The sequence below is a fragment of the Chelmon rostratus genome, chromosome 12, assembly GCF_017976325.1.
Source record: "Chelmon rostratus isolate fCheRos1 chromosome 12, fCheRos1.pri, whole genome shotgun sequence".
Lineage (NCBI taxonomy): Eukaryota > Metazoa > Chordata > Actinopteri > Chaetodontiformes > Chaetodontidae > Chelmon > Chelmon rostratus.
The window spans coordinates 22,784,803-22,806,346 of NC_055669.1; the positions used below are offsets into that span (position 1 = coordinate 22,784,803).

At 40.7% G+C, this 21,544-nt stretch overlaps 1 protein-coding gene across 1 annotated transcript; it reads left to right on the top strand.

The window, feature by feature from the left end:
- The first annotated feature begins 662 nt into the window (after positions 1–662).
- LOC121614624 (kinesin-1 heavy chain) lies at positions 663–18,930 on the top strand. The gene is made up of 26 exons (XM_041948606.1): positions 663–1,009; positions 5,483–5,570; positions 5,736–5,809; positions 5,908–6,012; positions 6,624–6,672; positions 7,160–7,215; positions 7,310–7,397; positions 7,506–7,630; positions 7,846–7,950; positions 9,298–9,443; positions 9,730–9,878; positions 10,298–10,485; positions 11,214–11,282; positions 11,611–11,817; positions 12,394–12,537; positions 12,706–12,897; positions 13,036–13,153; positions 13,726–13,781; positions 14,037–14,146; positions 14,354–14,455; positions 14,688–14,748; positions 15,205–15,276; positions 15,534–15,638; positions 15,915–16,131; positions 16,806–16,941; positions 18,302–18,930. The coding sequence occupies exons 1-26, from the start codon at positions 884–886 to the stop codon at positions 18,303–18,305; spliced, it is 2,892 nt and encodes a 963-aa protein (XP_041804540.1). The 5' UTR covers positions 663–883; the 3' UTR covers positions 18,306–18,930.
- The last annotated feature ends 2,614 nt before the right edge of the window (positions 18,931–21,544 follow it).

A 21,544-nucleotide genomic window follows, 5' to 3' on the forward strand; every position in this document is an offset into this window, starting at 1 on the left:
TATTCAGATCATTTACTTAAGTCAAAATAGCAATACCACAAGTTCCTACATGTTATCAGCAAATTTGACTTAATGTGTTAAGGTAAAAGTAGCAGGTGTAGGTGTAGAAAGGCTCCTTTCAGAGTGTTGTTACATTACTGGATTATTTCTGGTGCATAAACATGTAAGCAGCATTTTAATGTTTAAATAAATTTACATATTGTTATTAGTCTCATTTATAGCAGTGGACCATATCTTTAGAAATTGATTACATGTTTTGCAGGTAAAATGTTTATCTGCAAAGGAAAGAGTAAATATAGATGTAAATAGTACAGTATTTCCCTGTGAAACGCAGGGGAGTAGAAGTATAAATTAGCAGAAAAGTACATATATCTTGTAAGAAGTTACTGGACTACAGTACTGGAGTAAATGGACTTTCTAAGTTACCGCTACTCAGAAAAACAAAAACAAAAACAAATGTCAAGCAAATGTCTATGAATAAATGTTTAACCTTGTGACCCATTAGGACATTTCCTCCTGCTTGCAGAGGCTGAAAGGTGTTTCTGCTGATGTTCACTGATTGTTCAGTGTTTCATTACAACAACACAAACACAGTGATGAGGGGAGCGCCGGGGTGACGTCATGGTGAACCACATCCACAGCAGCAGGAGGGGTGAGGTGGCCAGCCGCTGATCCACCGGTATCATGGCTTCCTAACAGGAGGGGGAAGTGATTGAGAGGAAAACAAGGATTTCTGCTGAATGCCCGACAGATAATCGCCCTTTCCAGAACCTGAGATTGGGACAGAGGGGCTCGGCCTCCCTTTTCGCCCCCCGCGGCCGCTCCTGGGATCCAGGATATACTTTAATTTTATTGGTGAATTTCCATTCGTAAACCGTGGAAGATGGCCGACCCGGCGGAGTGCACCATCAAAGTGATGTGCCGTTTTAGGCCCCTGAACAGCTCCGAGGTGACCAGAGGCGACAGATACATTCCCAAGTTTCAAGGGGACGAGACCGTTGTTATTGGGGTGAGTTATTTTGTGTTGCTACTATTTGACAGGGCCCTCAGGGACGGTCAGCAGTACGCCATTTTTGATTGTCTTGTAGCTACGGTAGTTAGCACCTTAGCATGTTAGCTAACGTTAGCAAGGGCTGACCTGTTCAGCGTTGCGTTGTTCCGCTGTTCCGCTGGCCCTCAACTGCTGCCAACTTCTGGTGCCACCGAAACAGTCAGTTATATTAAACTTGTTACACATTCGGTCTCCAGTTCGTGGACAGTCGACAGCAGCATTCAATTTCACATTTTACAGAGTCGGACAATTGCTGTTGCCGTCAAATGTCTATTCGCAGTTGCTCTGTCATGGCTAGCGAGCTGTCATTCAACAAAGCCACAAACACATTGGCTTGCACAGGTTAAAATGTCGCCGCGTTAGCCTGCCAACCATGCACGCCATTCACTGTATTATTATCACGACATTAATTAATAAGTGGCTGTGCATCTGTAACGATAAAGCTATTAAATGTGAACAGTTTACGTCAGCATAAAGCGTAAGCCAGCTTTGATTTAGTGGTGGCTAACAGACTGTTGGCTAGCAGGCTAGGCCAGCTGGTAGTTGACAGATTAGCCGGCCTTGGCTAGCTGGCTAGTTTTAATACTGTTGCTTAATTAAAGCTAACATTAGCTAGTTGACCAGCTGGCTACATAACCAAGACCTATGTAGATCAAGCTGAAGTTATTCAGAGTAGTGAATATAACATAGAATGAATATATGCTTCCATTAAGGAATAGAAGTCAAAGACAATGTCTAAATAATATCAGTGACAATGGATTTGTCAAATTATAGGCACACCAGGGTATTCTGTTGGCCTTGAGTGACTGGACACTTTACAGTTAGTAATCCAACATGTCCAACTACATATTCAGAAATCTGAGTAAATACTTAAGATGTTTCCTTTTAATGAGGACATTCAGTTTGGGATCAAACCAAGTTTGATATTTGTGGTTTAATTATCCCACACAGACCCCTCCAGCACCCGATAAGGATAATGGCATGGGCACAATTCCCCTATGACAAAAGAAGGAAATGCCTGTGCTAATGTAGTGCAGTGTTACCTCCACTTTACTGAATCAACAAAGAATTTTCCCTTAGGTCATTTTGTAAATGATGTGCTCTTGATGCATCGTCATCGTACACCTATACAGTGGGTTTGTCTTAAAAAGGCAGTTTACAGAGCCTTGGTTCATGCCATTGCATGCCTCTGCACTTTATCTATATAAAAGAAAAAGGGAAAGGTTAGTCTTTGCATGTGCTTTATGACCACAGTAATTGGGAAACATAACAGCAGCATAAAAGCCAGGCTAATATCTCAAGTCTGTACATGCCAAATGTTCAAAAGTCAATAGCATATCATTTGAAAAAAAAGATCATGGTTAAACATTAGGCATTTTTAGCGACAAACTATCATTCTCTTGGTGGACTTTGGTGTCCGTGCTCACCTATGCTTTAAAAGAGTTTACAAGGTAGGAGAACGTGACCTTGAATTCTTTCATGAAGTTGCATGTTTTAGCTGAGTGGATATGAATCACATCCTCTTTGAGTTAAACTACTAATTTGTGTGGTGAATTTGGAAACAACAGGATGATTTTTTTCTGTCCTGGAAAACAGGAGACTGTTGTTGCTGTGGTGGCTTCTTGAATAGTTTTGCTGACACTGACTTCAGGCCTTTAACTAATAGCAAGCGTACTGTCTGTGCCCCTCAGGCATGATGTGGCCCAGCCCAGTTCAGAGTGCCAGTCATAGTGCCAAAATACCAGTGAACATTGCAAAGAACGCAAGTGTTGCAGGCTAGAGCCTAGTAGCCTCTGTGGGTGCATCTGCTTTGAGAAGTACAACATTTACAGTACCCATAAGCAGCGGCACAGGCCTTCTGTGTAATCCCCTTGTGTTTTCTCTCCTGGTAACCAGCTGTTCGACCAATCAGAGCAGGCAGTTGGCCGGGCGCTGGGCAATCTCTCTGGGCAGGGAGGGTAATAATTATTATGATGTACTTTTGTTTTGCAGATGCTCTTATCCTGGTGGGTGACTGACTCACTTTGCTCATATTTTTATCCTTTTTGAAACAATCAAGGGCGTGGACTTAGAGGCTGAACCCTCGACAGCATTGGTCGGCCAGTGGTGAAGCTGACCACATTGCGTGTTGTAAAGAAGTCTGACATGCAATGACACCACCTTTGCCTGAGCCTTGATGCTGCTTTGATACTCTCAGCTATCCATGGAGGGTCACTGATTCTCTACACCAGAGATTTTGTTTGTCTCTTAGAACACATTCTTGCATTATGCCCTTACTCCGCTCACTTTAAAGTCCTGCCAGTCTTTTGGTGGAAAGAGAAGAAGATGACGTTTCTGGATGAGGTGGTATGGGTGTTGTAACTAGCATGGTTTGCCAAGCTGGGTTTGTCAGCGTAGTGTGCAGCAGGTGAATTATTCATGCATCCATTACTTCCTTGTTATGTTTTGCAAATAAAAGATCAGTTCATTCCCCCATGCTTTGCTGTCACATCTCCTATTAGCATACTGTAGCCTGGGACGCCCTGCAAGATCATGACTGAGTTACTTTTAGATGGTGGAGGTGCGTGAGGGATAAAAGGAAAGAAAAGGATTAGAGAGATCAGTAAAAGTGCACCTAATGCATTTTAAAAAAGTAAATAACATAGAAGCAATTCACGCCTGTTTTTTTCCTGCCAGCTTTGTACCAAGAAACAAGGTTATCAACAAATCCAAATTGAAAGAATTTCCTTATTTTGCCGTAGCAGCACAAATCCAAGTAGGTTTCATGCATTATACAACAAAATCATGTGGATTCTGCAGAATAACCTTGGACTGTGTATTACTGTCTCTCCTGAATAGCTTGACCTGGGCAAGTATCATAACAAAGCCATCAGGAAGCAGAAACATGACAGAGCACTTATTAATACTGTAACAATGCTTTTCACTGTGATTACTTTTTCAGCCAGTAATCCCATTAGACAGAAGTGTAGGTAACGAGGCCAGTAGCAGCAGTAACAATGAGGACTTTAAACTCTGTCTGCGCTATTGTTTGCTGGCAGGCCTGATAGCGGCTCAGTGCTCATGTCCTGGACAGGGTTAACTGCCAGGATGTGGCTAGCTGGAGTGAATTATCAACGTCTTAATATGCTACTGGTCTCTGTTGCACCGAGCTGTGCTTTAAATGTGACCATCTGTTGGGGGGGGGGGGTTTGAGCTGGAGTGCACATTCAAGACATCTCAAATGTAGTAGTCCAAGTAATTCTAGTACTGGTAAAGGTGCTGTAGCTTTTAATGTCAAGCAGTCACCTATTTGGTTTCACCTTGTCTCATGATTGTGTTAACATGTACCACTGGCCCTAATCAGTGGCGTCTCCAAGGTGATACCAGCTGCTTGACAACATTCTCAGCCGCCTGTTACTCTTACGGGTGTCAACACTGAATCTGACAATGACTAATCTGCTTCCACTAAGGTGTGTATGTTTTGTAACCTGGGGTGTCCCTTGTGATGGGGCTGTCTTGTTGTGAAACTCTTCATACATGCCAGCTAGAACCCCACCCATCAGGCTGAAGAAGAGGTGAGTCAACTGGGACTTCAAACCACCAAAGACAGCATGCCATCCCAGTTGAACCTGAGAAGTGCTTGTAGCATCAGTCTTATTACCCTGCAGTTGCCAGCTCAAATCTAGCTATCGATTGCTATCGCCCTGGAATTGTGCTTTGAAGTTTTGACTGACCCATGGGATATCACACTCAGCTCCACTCTGCTTGTTTGAAACTGGCTGGCCTGGTTAGTGGTAAAAGCTGCGAATCTAGTTTAGTTGATTATAAACGCTGTGCCGACATTGTTGGAGAGGAGTTTAAATGAGACGAGAGAAGTTGTATCGTTTGAGTTGAGCAGAGGATCTTTGTTGCATGTCATCCTTCCTGTTAACCCTCATTTTCTGTCATGTCTCTGTTGTCTCTATTAAAAAAAAGCGAACATGTCCGAAAAAATACTTGCCCATCAGTGAAACACACTTTTTGAAAATCTAGGTAAAATTTGGGGTGAAATGTGTGAAGGGTTAATAGTGACTGCATGCATATGCCTTTTTCCTTTAGTGAAGTTTGAGTTTCTGTAGGTAGGTCTCTTTTATTTTTAGCCACCTCAGCTATGACAGCAATCCTTGATCACGCTATATTGATTCCAAATAAACTACTGTTTCTGCCATTGGACGTGCTGTATGTATAACATCCTGCCAAGCAAAGGATCTTTTCTCCGGAAACACCTATCAGATTCTAGCTGTTGAACTAATGTCAAATGGCTTTTGTGTTTGTCAGCTGTTGAAAGAAAGTAGTACACACAGATCGGTTTCCAAAACGTGTCACAGATTATCATTTTCAATAAGGTTACACAATTCTGGGTTTTGTTTTGGTACTACAACTGTTATTCACTCACTCTTCTTTTCTTTTCAGGGCAAGCCGTACATGTTTGACAGAGTGTTTCAGTCAAGCACAACACAGGAACAAGTGTACAATGCTTGCGCCCAGAAGATCGTAAAAGGTAAGGCCTCACTTTTGTTTTTATTATTATACACATCAGACTTATTTTTTCGGGGCATGTACACAAAAAATGAAAATAACAGCAGCCCTGCCTTTTTAATCTTGTCTTAAATACTAAAAGCCATTGAATCTTTCCTTTAAAAACTTGTGTATGGTGTCTTTGTAGATGTTCTGGAGGGATACAATGGAACAATTTTTGCATACGGCCAGACATCATCTGGCAAAACACACACCATGGAGGTACGGATGATGTCTAAAACTGATTGATGATCGTTTTTTGACAAAGTGTATCCTCACCTCTCATCACTACATTAAATTCATTGGGTCTCTGTTTGCAGGGGAATCTTCATGACACAGATTCAATGGGCATCATCCCCAGGATAGTGCAAGATATCTTCAACTACATCTATTCCATGGACGAAAACCTGGAGTTTCATATCAAAGTAAGTACTTAGAGATGGCGAGCTTTTGCTGTGTCCCTCTTCCTGTTTTGCAGTTCTCTGTCACAGAGCTTCTTTCACATGACACAATAAGTGATGCAGGAGGCTGAGCATGTCACTTGCTACTGCTGCATCATATTTCCTCGCTGACTCTCCACCATGTTTGTTGATCTCTACTCGCGTGGTGGTAGACACTTGTTGCTTTGGGAATGTTTGAAATTTAGTGGAGAAACATATTATTTATTGCCGTTCAGAAAACGTATCTGATTCGTGTTGACTCTGCGAAAATATCAGACTTGAGCTGCCTGTCTGAGTAACTGGCAGAATCACTGCGAGGCAAGTGTGAAGAAAAATATTATTCAAAGAAAGTATTAGGAAAAAAACCCATTAGAAACCATGCTCAAAACACCTTCACACATCTGGTTTGTTTGAGATTGTTTTTTCTGATTGATGGCATCTTTGTCCTTTGTGTATTTTTTAAAACCTGTATAATATTACTATGCTGCTCTTGTATCTTTTATAGTAAACAAGGCCACCTCTTGTGTGTATTTTGATTGTCTGTCAGCTCTCTCAGCTGGATTGCAAAATAATGAGGTTCTTTTCTCTGTTCACAGGTTTCATATTTTGAAATTTACTTAGACAAGATCCGGGACCTTTTGGATGGTAAGTGGCTCCGATGGTGCAGTGAACACTGTGCCCCTAATGTCTCAACGTTGTACCGTATCTGATGGAACCACCACCTTGAATAGACTGGTGTCAATGAGGAAATGAGCTGCGGGAACTTGAAAATGAAAATATCTTGTTGTTGTATGTGTTACATTATGCTGATGTTGACTTTGCATGACTTTGTATGAATTTGTTTGTGATTAATTTTAATGAAATGAAAAGGGAGACAGTCCCCCAGTACTTATTATGAACAGTTGTGGCAAGTCTGTTCCAAGTTTTATAAACCTTCAGAGTTGAAGTTTTCTGGTTCTTACTCTGCCAGTGGGAAAATATTTTTGAAGATATTTCTGGATGGTAGTCATTCAAGTCAAAGACCGTTTGAGATGACCAGATATCATCCACACTAGAAGTGGGAAAGTTTAAAGTGGTGTACCCACAGCATGCTAACTTAATTCTCCTGACACATTTTCCCTTTCGTCTCCAGTGTCAAAGACCAACCTGTCAGTGCATGAAGACAAAAACAGAGTACCCTACGTCAAGGTGAGGAACTATCTCCTGTCACACAATCAAGCATTTGCTAAAACTTGTTTGTGAAGACCAAATATCTCACTTTATTTTCTGCTTTTCTTTAAAGGGCTGCACTGAGAGATTTGTCTGCAGCCCAGAGGAGGTCATGGATACAATTGATGAAGGCAAATCAAACAGACATGTAGCAGTTACAAGTAAGATACCATCCTCTTGTTTTACAGCCATCTTTGTCACAAGTGACTCTAGTTTCTCCATTTTTAGGCGGCTATGTTTTGACCACATGGGTGTCATTTCTCTTTTAGACATGAACGAGCACAGCTCCAGGAGTCACAGTATTTTCCTGATTAACGTCAAACAGGAGAACACTCAGACAGAGCAGAAGCTCAGCGGCAAACTTTACCTGGTGGATCTGGCTGGCAGTGAAAAGGTACAGAGAATCAAGGGAAAGCCAAACCATCTGTCATAGATATTGATGGATTTGTTTTATTTGGCATCCTCATTATTTTGTGATTAAGTATTAAAATCTAGAATTTTGGTAGACCTAATTATCTTCATGGGTTGGATTCAGATTAGAGTCTGTTCTTCATCTGAACATTGAGCTGCCGTACGCCTTGTTGAGGTTATTGTCCGTGTGAATTTCAGGTCAGTAAAACCGGAGCAGAAGGAGCTGTGCTGGATGAAGCTAAGAACATCAACAAGTCACTGTCGTCCCTGGGAAACGTCATCTCTGCTCTGGCTGAAGGCACGGTCAGTAACAGCTCTCTTTAGTTATAATAACTTTGGTGTTTCTGCCATTAAGTCTGTCCCTGTAATTATCCATCTGTTGAGCCATTTGTTCAATAGGTTGTGTTGTTCTGTTGGTTTTTTTGGTATTGGTCTTTTATTGGTTACTGTGACACGGGTAACTGTCCTGTCAGTTAAGCTTTAATCTTTACTTCAGAACATAATGAGTCCAAATTTGTTTTTGGCATTATTATGTAGCTTATTCAGCACCACAAATGTTAGTTCTCTTATAACCTCCGGTGGTGATTTTTATCGCAGTTTAAAATTGCAGACATTACTTTTAATGTAATATGAGGGAAGTCTACTGTTTACCAGCTGCGCAGCCCAGAGCAAGCTGCATCTGGAAAACCAGCATGTTTTCAGTTATCTCACTGTGAGTGTGCCGTTTTCCACCATCTACAGGTCCTTTGTGCTGCAAAAATAACTTGAGGAGATAAAAACTTCCCTCCAAGCCATGTTTTGTTTAGCTGCTTCATAGCGATTTCACACTTCTCACTTTAATCAACAATTGGTTTGTTCTAGGGCCCCTTCGCTCTGTAAACAACCTGGGGCAGACAGGACTGATATATTTGTGATGGCAAACAAATGAGCCATTGTACATGAGATATTGTACACTGTGCTCACTCCCGACTGAGCTTAGTGTTGAAATAATTATAGCAGACTGCTGCAGCTTGGCTCTTTGTATCAATACCAATAATTTATTACATTATCGTTTGACTACCATCTAACTTTATTAAACGTATGAGAGTACTGTAACTGAAGCCATCACTTCCTGTTGGCTCAGTGCTGGTGAAACCACAGCCGTCTTCTTCTGTTTCAGGGAAGCAGCAGCATGTTTAAGTCTATAATCCCAGCATAGAGAATACCATACTTTCTTTTGTGCTTTTTTCCTCTGTATAACTCTAGGGTCTGTCATTTAGAGTATTATTGTGAAATAATTCCTTATCAGGTTTATATTCCACTCAGATATAGATGCATCTTGATTTAAGATCAAGCTTGGTTAGCGATGACAGCTTTAACAATAGCCACAAATATGGCATTTGCTTATAGATAACGCTTCTGCTTCTTCCCCCTAAAGTTTGTGTTTTTATTTTGTTCTATAAAATACTGTGGGAAACCATGATTTGGGTCTTAAGAGGTGTTTTACTGCTCTGGCAAAAAAGGTGCTTTGTCAGTTATTTTGTTGAACTATTTACAGATGAATAGGGGAAAATCGATGATAAAATGTTTTTCTCGGAATTTGTAGGGCCCTCTACAGTGAGTTAATTTGCTCATAAAATGTTCATGTACATATATATTTGTGTATACAAGGCCTACATCCCCTACCGAGACAGCAAGATGACCCGTATCCTGCAGGACTCACTGGGTGGTAACTGTCGAACCACCATTGTCATCTGCTGCTCGCCGTCCTCCTACAATGAGGCCGAAACCAAATCCACCCTCATGTTTGGACAAAGGTTTGTAGGCCAGACAAAAATAAACCATGCTGCTATATATATATATATATATATATATATATATATATCTTCAGTTTTTTAATATAAATACTTATCGATGTATTTTTGTCAATAATTTTGGATGTACTTTAAGGAGTCTATACACAGTTGTCAAAGTAATTAGGAGCTGTACATGTTTTCATAGTCATTGCCACAGTTTAGGTACTTTTTTGAAGGATAATGGTGCATTAAATGTTCTTATTAAAGTGCTTTTGGTGAAATAAAATATGTTATTTTCTACATTTAGAGCAAAGACCATCAAGAACACTGTCACTGTGAACATCGAGCTTACAGCAGAACAGTGGAAGCAGAAGTATGAGAGGGAGAAGGAGAAAAATAAGACCCTGAGGAACACCGTCACCTGGCTGGAGAACGAGCTCAACCGCTGGAGGAATGGTGAGGAAGAAGATCATGTCTTATTTCATTGTTTCTTTCATGCCCATCCACAAATTGGGAGAAGGAAACAAAATTTCACAACTTTTTATGTTTGATTCAGATTGTTTTTGCATTTGAGATAGAAATGCTTGCTTTGATTCAGTCTGTTCCAGTTATGCTTCCACTGCACATTGCAATGCCAAAATTTTGTATTAAATTCCTCCGACAGGAAACTTCAGTACATCTCATTATATAGCTGCAATGCATTAACACCTTGGACTGATCATAATTTTATTTTTATGGTGACAGATAGCTAACTGCATATAATTTGAAGGACTGGCGACAACTTGCTTTAAACTTGTTTTTTTTTTCTGATAGTACAAAGGAAAGTCTTTATTCACTATTTGAGTATACTGAATGTGTGTGCACTCCCACCTCAGGTGAGAGCGTGCCAGTGGAGGAGCAGTTTGACAAAGAGAAGGCCAATGCTGAGGTTCTTGCCCTGGACAACATAATCAATGAAAAGCCGGCCTCCACGCCCAACGTTCCTGGAGTTCGCCTCACCGACGTGGAGAAAGACAAGTGTGAGGCTGAGCTGGCCAAGCTTTACAAACAGCTGGATGATAAGGTGAGGAAGAGTAACAGGTGTGTGAATGTTGGCTTGTAGACTTTGCACACTATGCATATAGATTTTCCACATCACTTACACATTTGAACAAGAATATGTCTTCATGAATTTCACCAGAAAATATGCAAATAACACTTCAAAACTGCTGTCGATTATTTGGAGGGAAACGGATCAAATCTGTTGGAAAAAACATGAATGACACTCCGAGGCGACGAAAGAGTGATTAACAGGCTTGATTTCTTCAGACATTCCTCTGCCTCAAGCGTCCCATTGATTGGATGGTTTCCATCCAATTAATCTTAAATTGAGATTGGAGAGAAGCAAGGCAACTGTTCAATTCTCGGTGTTCCTGCTGGTCCTTGAATGTTAGGACACCAGATGTGGAGAATGTCATGAAATCCAACTTAGATTTTCTTTCAGAGACTTTCAGATTTGTTCATTATTGAGTAAATATATAATCTTTTTTTTTAATACGGCAAAATAAACAAATTTGCGCTCTCACAAAAAATATATCCTTGTTTAGCCGAGGTTCCGCAATTACTATTAAAAGGAATAATGCTGATTTATTTTGTCCAAATTCAGATAAGAAAAAGTGAAAGTAGTGTTTCTTTATTTTTTCCAAGTGTTTTTTTTGGCATTGGTCGGTCAATTTGCACCCGTCATCTCCAGTGATACCAGTGGTGCCAGGTCTGAATGTTGATGTCGTTTTGTGTCTCTGCGCTTTACAGGATGAGGAAATCAACCAACAGAGCCAGCTGGCTGAGAAGCTGAAGCAGCAGATGCTGGACCAGGATGAGGTGAGTGTTGGAGGTCCAAGAAGTGTGAAGTAACACATGAAGCTATCAGAGCTGTCAAGTTGTGTTTATATTTTACTCCAGTCCTGTTGCCTCAGGTAGAGCTACTATCTTCAGTCACAATGTGATTTATTTTAATGAAGATTTACTTCATGCATCGTAACAATAGTGCAAGACTGCTGAAGTCAGTGTTTCAGTGATGTTCAGAAGAATAATTTTCAGAACAGCCATTTAAGAAGGAAAACTTGTGTGTTTTAAAACAGATCAAATAATAAATAAATGCTACTCATCCATATTTTGACACGAAAACACTTCTCTCCCCTGCTTGCAGCTTCTAGCCTCCTCACGCCGAGATCATGAGAACCTCCAGGCAGAGCTGAACCGCCTGCAAGCAGAGAACGAGGCCTCCAAGGACGAGGTGAAGGAGGTGCTGCAGGCTCTGGAGGAGCTGGCCGTCAACTATGACCAGAAGAGCCAGGAGGTGGAGGATAAGACCAAGGAGTTTGAGGCCATCAGTGAGGAGCTTAACCAGAAATCGGTGAGCTGAGGACAGATATCAGCATGCCCAAAGTCACTGTGATGCTTTAAATTTAGTCATGTGGCTTTTATGTGTCCTTTATTTTGGCTATGTTAATGTGAAACACACAGACACGCAACACTATAATTAAACTTTTACAACCTGCAGGGATAAAAACAGCGACAGACACACACATGCAGAGTTGCGTGCACACATTTATTTCTGCTGCAGCCCCTTCCTTTCTTCCATAATTTAAAAGGGCTTGGTGGTTGACTGTGGTCTCATGATGTGCCTTAAGTATGATAAGTTGGATTTATACTAGAGAAAAATCATTTACATGAATCACAAAATAGTGGAAGTTAAAATAAGAATGCCAGTGGAAATTCAGTAAATCTTGACCACTGACAGTTTCGATCCTTGTTAATTAGTAGAAATTACAAGATAAGAAATGCATCTTGATGTCGATGTGTGACAGTGGCAAAAAGCAGACTCCAGACACAAAACAATGTTTTTAGATTTTCTCCTGCTGTTTTTTCTACATTGGAAACAATAGACAAACATACTGAGACAAAGAATGAAATATTCTCTCCTCTGCAGTCTATTCTGTCCTCTCTGGACTCTGAGCTCCAGAAGCTGAAGGAGATGTCCAACCACCAGAAGAAGAGGGTGACCGAGATGATGTCTTCACTGCTCAAAGACCTAGCTGAGATTGGCATCGCTGTAGGCAGCAATGACATCAAGGTACAGGAAGAAGTTGTTGTTGGAATTATTTTAATTGATGGGATCCTTTCACAGGATGTTGCAGTGATACAACTGTGTTGTCAGATACTCTGATGATCTAATGCATGAACACCTGGTTCTGTCTTCCTCCTCCATGTGGTGTGCCTCTTCAACTTTCTATCCTTCCAGCAACATGACGGAGGCAGTGGCATGATAGATGAGGAGTTCACAGTGGCCCGTCTCTACATCAGCAAGATGAAGTCTGAAGTGAAGACCATGGTGAAACGCTGCAAGCAGCTGGAGAGCACCCAGTCAGAAAGCAACAAGAAGATGGACGAGAACGAGAAGGAGCTGGCTGCCTGCCAGCTGCGCATCTCCCAGGTACCAAGGCACAAACCACAAGCAATGTTGTGAACTGAAATCGTGCTCCTGACTGATTCCGGTGTGTGTGTAATGAGAGTAATTTCATTTTTGAGTTCCTGTAAAGGTCGTACATCTGTGTCATTTCTTTGTCTCCAGCATGAGGCTAAAATCAAGTCCCTGACTGAGTACCTGCAGAACGTGGAACAGAAGAAGAGGCAGCTGGAGGAGAACGTGGACTCTCTTAACGAGGAACTTGTCAAGCTCAGCGCTCAGGGTAAGTTGTTATTCGAGGACAAGAGGAAGAGATGTGACAGCACTCACTTCTAGTCCATTTAAATGTTTCGATTGGAGGCGGTCAGTCCTAACAGGAAGTCTTTAACCTCAGCATAGTTATCCAACTCGAAAAACTTGCTAGGGTTGGGTTTCAAGAACTTGTTTTGAATTGGAACTGGGTGCAATTTTCTAAGAACTGGGGATTGGTTATGAAGCATGCTTTTCAGCTCCATTTATTGATTCCTGATCCTGAAGTATTGATCTACCATGTTGTTTTGGGTTTAGAGTCAAAGCAAATTCTAAAAAGTGTGCACAACACTGCAGTGGCATAGCAAAAGTCATAGTAGGCTGAGTCTAAGAAAGTCTAAATTTTGTACTTGCTTTCAGCGTATTTTGGTTTCCTCTTTATTTATATGATGAAACAAGAACCAGAAACCAGAATTTGATTCATAACAAAAATCAATGAACACAATCAGAATCCCAATCCAAACAAACAAACAAATTTTTATATTCTTAGTGTTCATCCCTCTACTCCCACCTCATAACAATGAATCCTGTGTTTGTGTTTTACAGAGAAAGTCCATGCTATGGAGAAAGAGAATGAGATCCAGACTGCCAATGAAGTCAAGGTGTGTTTTTCAGCCCCATTACGTAGTGAACACAAGTGCACACTACATTTTTGAAGCTTGTATGAGGGAGATAAATCAAAATGAACAATTTCTGACGTTTCCGGTTGAGAGAAATGTCTCCTCTGAAATTGCATTCCAAAAACATTGTGTAAAGAATCCCAACATGCATCAACTTTACAGTCTGCTGGTCTTTTACTGTATTTTTGTTAAATTATTCTGTGTAATAAATAGTGTACAAACTTTGTGTGTGTTCAGGAAGCGGTGGAGAAGCAGATCCACTCCCACCGTGAAGCTCATCAGAAGCAGATCAGCAGCCTGAGAGATGAGCTGGACAACAAGGAGAAACTCATCACTGAGCTGCAGGAGTAAGACCTCTTCAGTCTCTCTCCATTAGAAGCAAAAGCATAGCAACAGGGATACACGTTAACATAGACACACAAAATGACATTTAATCACATAATATGTTTCAATTATGATACATCTCGTCTTTTTAGAACTTTTATTACAGTTCAAAGAAACTCAGATTCAGTCAGTAGGTTCATATAAACATGATGCTGTGTTGTGTCTTCCAGTCTGAACCAGAAGATCATGCTGGAGCAGGAGAGGCTCCGAGTGGAGCATGAGAAACTCAAATCCACCGACCAGGAGAAGAGTCGCAAGCTGCATGAGCTTACGTACGTTTCTCTGTCTCTGTCTCACGTGCACACACACACGCGCACACACACACACACACACACACTGTTCAACATAGTTTGCTTTAATAGCCAGATACAATACGTGTGCAGGAATTTATCACCATTGACATATTTTTTTAGGACTGGCTGTACAGCACCTGCTTACTGTCTGTAATTTCTTAGCATTGTAGCATGAGTATTAATTTACCTTTTAAATGTTATTGTTGTTCAGGGTGATGCAGGACAGAAGGGAGCAGGCCAGACAGGACCTGAAGGGCCTGGAAGAGACAGTGGTGAGCTCATCTAAATTAACTGATTGAATAAACTTTTTGTGGGTCTCTATCAGATCAGATTGTGGGTTTACATCCTGTTGCAGGTAGAATTTTTTCCATCGTTGAGTTGACTTTTTATTTGCAATTTGAACAAACACATTGCTGCAAGTTGTAACTGCCAAAATACAAGTCAAACCAGTAATTTTCATTCAGTGTTTTTTTTTTATTCAGTAGTTAGTATTTACTGTAAGTATTCATTATGAATGAATGAATACTTTTGAAGTCAACGCCAGCCTGAGTCTCAGGTTTGAAATTGTAGGAACGTCTGTTCACATTTGCTGTTGCAGTGAGTTTCTTTTATCTAAACTGATACCTGCCGTGTTCAGGGCTTGGATTTAACTCTGATTCCTTCAGTTTGTTCCAATCATCTCAATCAAGTTTTTCCTGATTTTGATTGTGTCGTCTTTTCCATTCAAGGCCAAGGAGCTGCAGACTCTGCACAACCTGAGGAAGCTCTTTGTCCAGGACCTGGCTACCAGAGTGAAAAAGGTGAAACACTATGATTACACGTTCCTTGTCTGGTAGAAAACAATATCTCTTCAATTGGAATATCTCTTCAGTTGCAATGAGGGGAAATTGTTAAGCACAAAAACCAAAAACTACAAAACAAACACAGTAGTTCTGTCATGAACAGCAACAATGTCAGCATGACTGAAGTGGTACGGATTAAAGGATAGTAAGATGTGATCATACATCCTCCTGTGTGTTATTTTAATTTCAATCCTCTTGTTTTATTTGTGGTGCAGAGCGCTGAAATGGACTCGGATGACACAGGCGGCAGCGCAGCACAGAAACAGAAAATCTCCTTTCTTGAGAACAATCTTGAGCAACTCACCAAGGTTCACAAACAGGTAGGATTTTAACATAGATATCGAGCAACAATTCAAACATTACTGCTGTCCTTTTGCGATCTCACAGTACCCTTGTTTGACTGATCTCCCTTTGAAGCTGTTGTTTTTTCTTCATCTTATTCTCTGCTTTTCTATCAATTTGCTCTACCATCTCCTTTTATCTTCTTATCTTTGCTTGATCTGTTTGCCCATTTCACCCTGTGCTTCCACGCTGGTGGACTGCTGTACAAAGTCAGATGAAAGAAATGATCTAAAACGAAGCCATTTGTCCCACAGCTGGTGCGTGATAATGCAGACCTGCGCTGTGAGCTTCCTAAACTGGAAAAGCGTCTTCGTGCTACGGCTGAGCGGGTCAAGGCCCTGGAGTCTGCTCTGAAGGAGGCCAAGGAGAACGCCGCCCGTGACCGCAAGCGCTACCAGCAGGAGGTGGACCGCATCAAGGAGGCCGTCAGGGCCAAGAACATGGCCAGGAGGGGACATTCGGCTCAGATCGGTTAGTAGGGATGGATGGGATGGGAACACATGTACACCTTTTACTCAGGGGAGGAAACACAGGGCTGTTTGACATGTTATGGTAGCTGGAGAAAAACCCTGCTATACTACTATTACACAGATCATTTACAGTTTTACTAACCCTCTAAATGCAGGTTAGTTGTCTGTTTAAGTAGACCACTTTCTAGCTACATCCAAAACTGACTAGAAACGTAGCAATTTTCAAAACCCAATATAGAAGCTGTTATGCTCACATTGCAGTGAGAGTGGATTAAAAGTAGATTCACATCAGGCCCAGAGTGCACATGTATTAATGTACCAAAGCCAAACTACAGAGAGAGAAACACAAAGAGGAGTACAGTTTTTGACAAGGACACTCTGGTAACCACAGAGACTGTATTTGAATGCCTGTAAATGTTGGCATTTTCAGTTACATGTGAACTTGGAAAGACTTTTCAAATTCTTCACCACCTACTTGAAATCAGTTACTTTGTCTGGTTTGCAGTGAGATTTTATGTATTTTTCTCTGTAAACTGACAGAAGAGATCTTGGAAAAACATCATTTATGTTTTGTTCTGATATGAAATGCAAATCTCTCTAACATCACCAACAGCAGTCTTCACCTGAAAACTTCACTCCTCACCCTCCTCTTTCTCCTCTTTCTCCCCTCTCTAGCCAAGCCTATCAGACCTGGGCAGCAGCCAGTGGCGTCCCCCACCCACCCCAACATCAACCGCAGCGGAGGAGGCTTCTACCAGAACAGCCAGACGGTGTCCATCAGAGGAGGAAGCGCCGGCAAACCAGAGAAGAAGTAAGTGTAACGCTGTTCTTTTTTTTTTCAGGGAGATAACGAGACAACACATCGTTTAAGAAACACAGTAACTAAAGAAGGAACATTAAAATGTTCTAATGATGGCAAAGAATCAAGATACAACATCCGGAAACATTTAATACTCAAGGTTTCTGTATGATGTATGAATGAATTCTCTTCATTAATGTCCTAATATAGTATTGCAGCATATACGGTAAATTAAAAGAAATGAGTTTGCCTTTTAGGCTTCATCAGGTTTATTTGCCTCAGCCAGCTGATGGAAGCGTACCTGATTCACTTTCTATTTGTTGCAACATTTCGAACAACAGGTTTCAAATAATATGTTGTGCAAATTTCAACTGAATTTACACAAAATCGGCAGAAGAAAATTCAAACTAATGTGTGTTTCCTTCATCTACCATTATGGGAATATTGAAAGTTAAGCACCTTGAGATAAATAGTTGGTGGTGCTGATTCTCCACTCAGGTGCCATTAAACCACAGCAGAGGAAGAGGGTGCAATGAGATGTAGGTAAAAAAAAGTGCCAACCTCTGTGAAACTGTGAAAAAAACGACATGGGAATGGTGATGGAAATATGACATTTCTGTTCATCCAGCTGTTTTTCTTCAGGTGAATGGAAATTATTCTAACGATTATGTAAAATGATGGCAGTCGGCTCAAATAATCAAGATCAGGTGATTTTATGTAATGATTGTGACAGACCTAGATGTGGCCTTTTGTGACTTGTCTCTTTGTTACAGGCGTCTCTGCTGTAAACCATCCAGTTAAGGCAGAATGCCATGCAATCTGTAAAAAAAAAAAAAAAAATGTCTTTAGATGAGATAAGAGAGCATATATAAGATATATAACCCTTTTTGCATAGAACTTTTAAAACATGTTACCACACTGATTCACAGAGTTTGTCAGAGGAGGACATGAACACAGCAAGACTAACACACAAATTTTACAAATGTACACATCAATAAGGACAAATCAATGTACAAATTAAGTATGAACAAATGTGAAAGGGAAGAAGTACAATAATTACTTTTAAAGAATTCTACACTGATTATGTCCTGACTCACATGGAAGTTTATATCAAATATTAGTATTATTGTATACAAGTAAGACTTTAATCTGTTCAGACTCCAGTTTTTCTGTACATGCAATTATATTTGTATTTTGATGCTTTTCTAATGTGGCAGCCGCTTGAACACAAAAGCTGCCTCCTTTTTACTAGAAGTGAAATTTGTTTGACACATCTTGAGCCTAGCTTGTCAGCTGCATGATGGATGGTAGCACTTGCATGTGCAGAGAGTATGACGCTCACTAACAGCATTCCTTTCTGTTTTATCTGCAGCTGAATAGCATCGGGACAGCCGGATGACACCACTGAAGAAGCCAATATCACCCCCCGCCCGCCCCGACAACCTGTCATTCCATTACAGCGAACAGGCTCCTCGTCGCTGCTGTGGAGCCACGAAGGAGTTTCTGAATTATAAATATATATATATAAATATTCCTGGCCTGTACAGCTCCAACCCCCACACCTCCACCCATTCCCCCACTCCACCCCAATTCTCATCATGACTTATCTCTTTTTCTCTTACTGGATATAATAAAAAAGACAACAAATTTAATTTACAAAAGGCAAGATAATATTCTTACCCACTGAACCAAACGCAGTCTTGAGCGCAGCCTCGGTGAGCGAAACCGTGCGCACCTCAAATGTGTTGCTTCGGTTTTTGTTTTGCACAGTCTGTCGTCATCTGTCGTCGTCGTGCGAGTAGTTCTGCACTGTGCCAAGCTGAATGTAAGGGTGGCGAGATCCGAATAAAAAACAAACAACCAAGTAAAAACACAACCTAAAACAAAAAAAAGACCAAAAAAAAGGAGACTCTACCACGAGAAATAGCTTGATCCTATAGGCTAACCTCTGTACATTTCATCATAACTATTATTGGTTGTTAACCACACTTTTCTCTGATAGATTTTACATGCTTCTTTAAGGAAAAAAAAATGACAAAAAAAAAAAACAAACTGTATGGTTCTGAATTGACTAGATGGCGTTGAGCACTACTGTTCTGTCCGGTCTTGTACAGATGTAAAATTGGCACTACTGCACACGCTTCCCCGGTGAGAGGGCCGTATGAAATAGGGGAACGGCTAAAAAGAAGGACTAAAAAATGAAAAGCCAAGACGTGCAACAGTGTACTGTAGATGTATTTAACTAAATACCTGTGGAGGCCAATTGTTTTTATCAGTAAGTTAAAATAAAACCTATACTCGTTATTGGTGACTTCATGAGAAGGATGTGAAGAATGTAGAAAGGAAGCAAGGAAGGAAGAGAATGATCCGGTTAACACAACAAACTTCCACCTTTTAGCATAGCCTATGCTAAGTAGCTAAATGTACTGTTTTTACTTATCTCAGTGGTTAATAATGCTGTGTTAATGGACGCTATTTATATCTCTCTGCACATTGGAGCATATAGACTGCAGGCGTATAGACTGAGATAGCACACACCACAATGCTTGTCCTGTCCTAGCTGGGGCGCTGTCATTCATAGTCTCCAGGACCTGTTTTTTTTTGTTTGTTTTTTAGTCGTAAAACCTGACCGATCAGGAACTATTCGATCCCCGTCTTATCATGATTTCTTTTCAAGGGTGCCTCGCTTTGATTTTTTTTTCCTTTCTTTGGTCTTCCCTCTCACACCCTTTTTGTTGTTTCTTATAGATTTAGGACCTGTAATTGTACGTGCCCCTTTGGTTGTAAATTTGCAGAAAACAACGTGTTTTGCTGGATTTTATGTACTGTATCTCTTTCATTGTTCCGTAGATGGTATAGACGCATATTTGAAGGGGAATGGCGGGCGGGGGGTGTCAGTCGATCGGTCAGACCCTTGCCGCTGATCAGCCAGTCAGGAGAGCAGGGTCTGAAGTTGCACAACAATCTTCTGTCATCATCTGGAGGAAGCGTTTATTTAACTAAATCTAGTCAGGGGTGTAGGATTTATTTTGTGTTTTGTTGTCTTTGTTGTATTTTTTCGTGTCATTTCATGATTTTTTTTTTTTTTTTCATTTTGATTCCCACCACGGCTTGTTTTTTTTTCTGTTTTAACCCTGTGATGAAGCCCCAGTGCATTGGCAAAGAGCTTGTTGTGATTGTAATCCCAGCGTGAGAACACTAACATCTTGTGCAAGTGCAATATACTGTAAAATACACTGTATATCAGTCAACCGGCAGGCGTGATCAGGGTGTGCTTGCAGTAATCCTGCCATACGGAGTCAAAGTCCTGCCCCTCTTCCTTGTTCGCTTCTGTTCTGCTAATGTTTGATTCTCAGTGTATTTTCTCACTGTGGTCTCCTTTCAGTGCTCTTTCTGAAAAGCTGGAACATGATGCAGGGTTTTTGTTTTCCTGGACCATACTCTCAAATCAAAGAGTATCTACTGTACCAGGAAGAGAACTCCCTGCAAATGACAAGATGGTCGGACTTGTTCAGTGGTAGTTATTAAAATTAGTTTCGGCTTTTTAGAAAAGCAGATTAAAGAAACTTTCTGCTGCAAAATACATTTTTGGCAGAGACGAGTGAAACAAATCTGAAAAAGGGGGGTAGGATTTCGGCTTTCGTTCATAAGATGTCATGCTAAGGCCAGTCATCTTGTAACAGGAAAGTTGGGTTTAATAGCACTTCTTCACAATACCTGCACTCATAAAAACACTCCATATGTGGCTGTTTTGAATGGAGGAAAAAGAAGTTTCCAAAGCCCTGTAAATGAACCGTTTGTTGACAGCGAATAATTTAAGTAGTATTAATTACTTTCTACAAGCTGCAGGAGGAGTCGCTCCCCCATTTCTATGACAGGACAGTGTTTGGTGTCTATCGAGGTGGTTTATTCCCTCTGTGTAATCTTCTAGATTAGTTGAGACTCTGCAGCATGGACCTCAAAATGTTTATCTGTTGACCTTCCACCAAAACTGGATATGAAATAGGGAAAAAAATGAATAAAAACAACAAAGAATATTTGTGGTGTTTACCTGAATTGAATTTTGCATAAATTCTAAATAAAAAAACAAAATGAAGTGTAGCCACTTTTTTTATTACTGTGTAATAGTTGGTCAATTTATAAAGGACAGTTTTGAGGATCCATCAGTGGACAAGGTACTGGATCATTCCTGGAGAACTGGGGCACAAATAGCAGGGCTCTGATATGGACAGAGATGGGAAGTTCATGAGATCACAGTTTTGGATTGATTGCATGATGTAAATGTATGTGTGATTAAATAATTATGAGAAAACACCCGTCTTTGTTGTTTTTTTGTGTCCAGTTAAGACTTCCTAATTGTTCCTTAAAGTGAAGCGAACACAGTCATGTCATGCCGAAGAATTTTCTGAAGTCACTTTGATGCTGTTAACTGAGAAGAAAACAAATTTTCAGGAAGAACAGAGTATCTGGTGAATATTTCTGCGTACCTTTGGTCTTGGTTTGCGTTCTCCTCCTCAGTTCCAGTTAGATGAGATCTTAATGCTGCAACATGCAATAATATTTTGGACAATACTGTGCTTCCAACTGTTGGGGAGGCTCTTTCAGGTGTCAACAT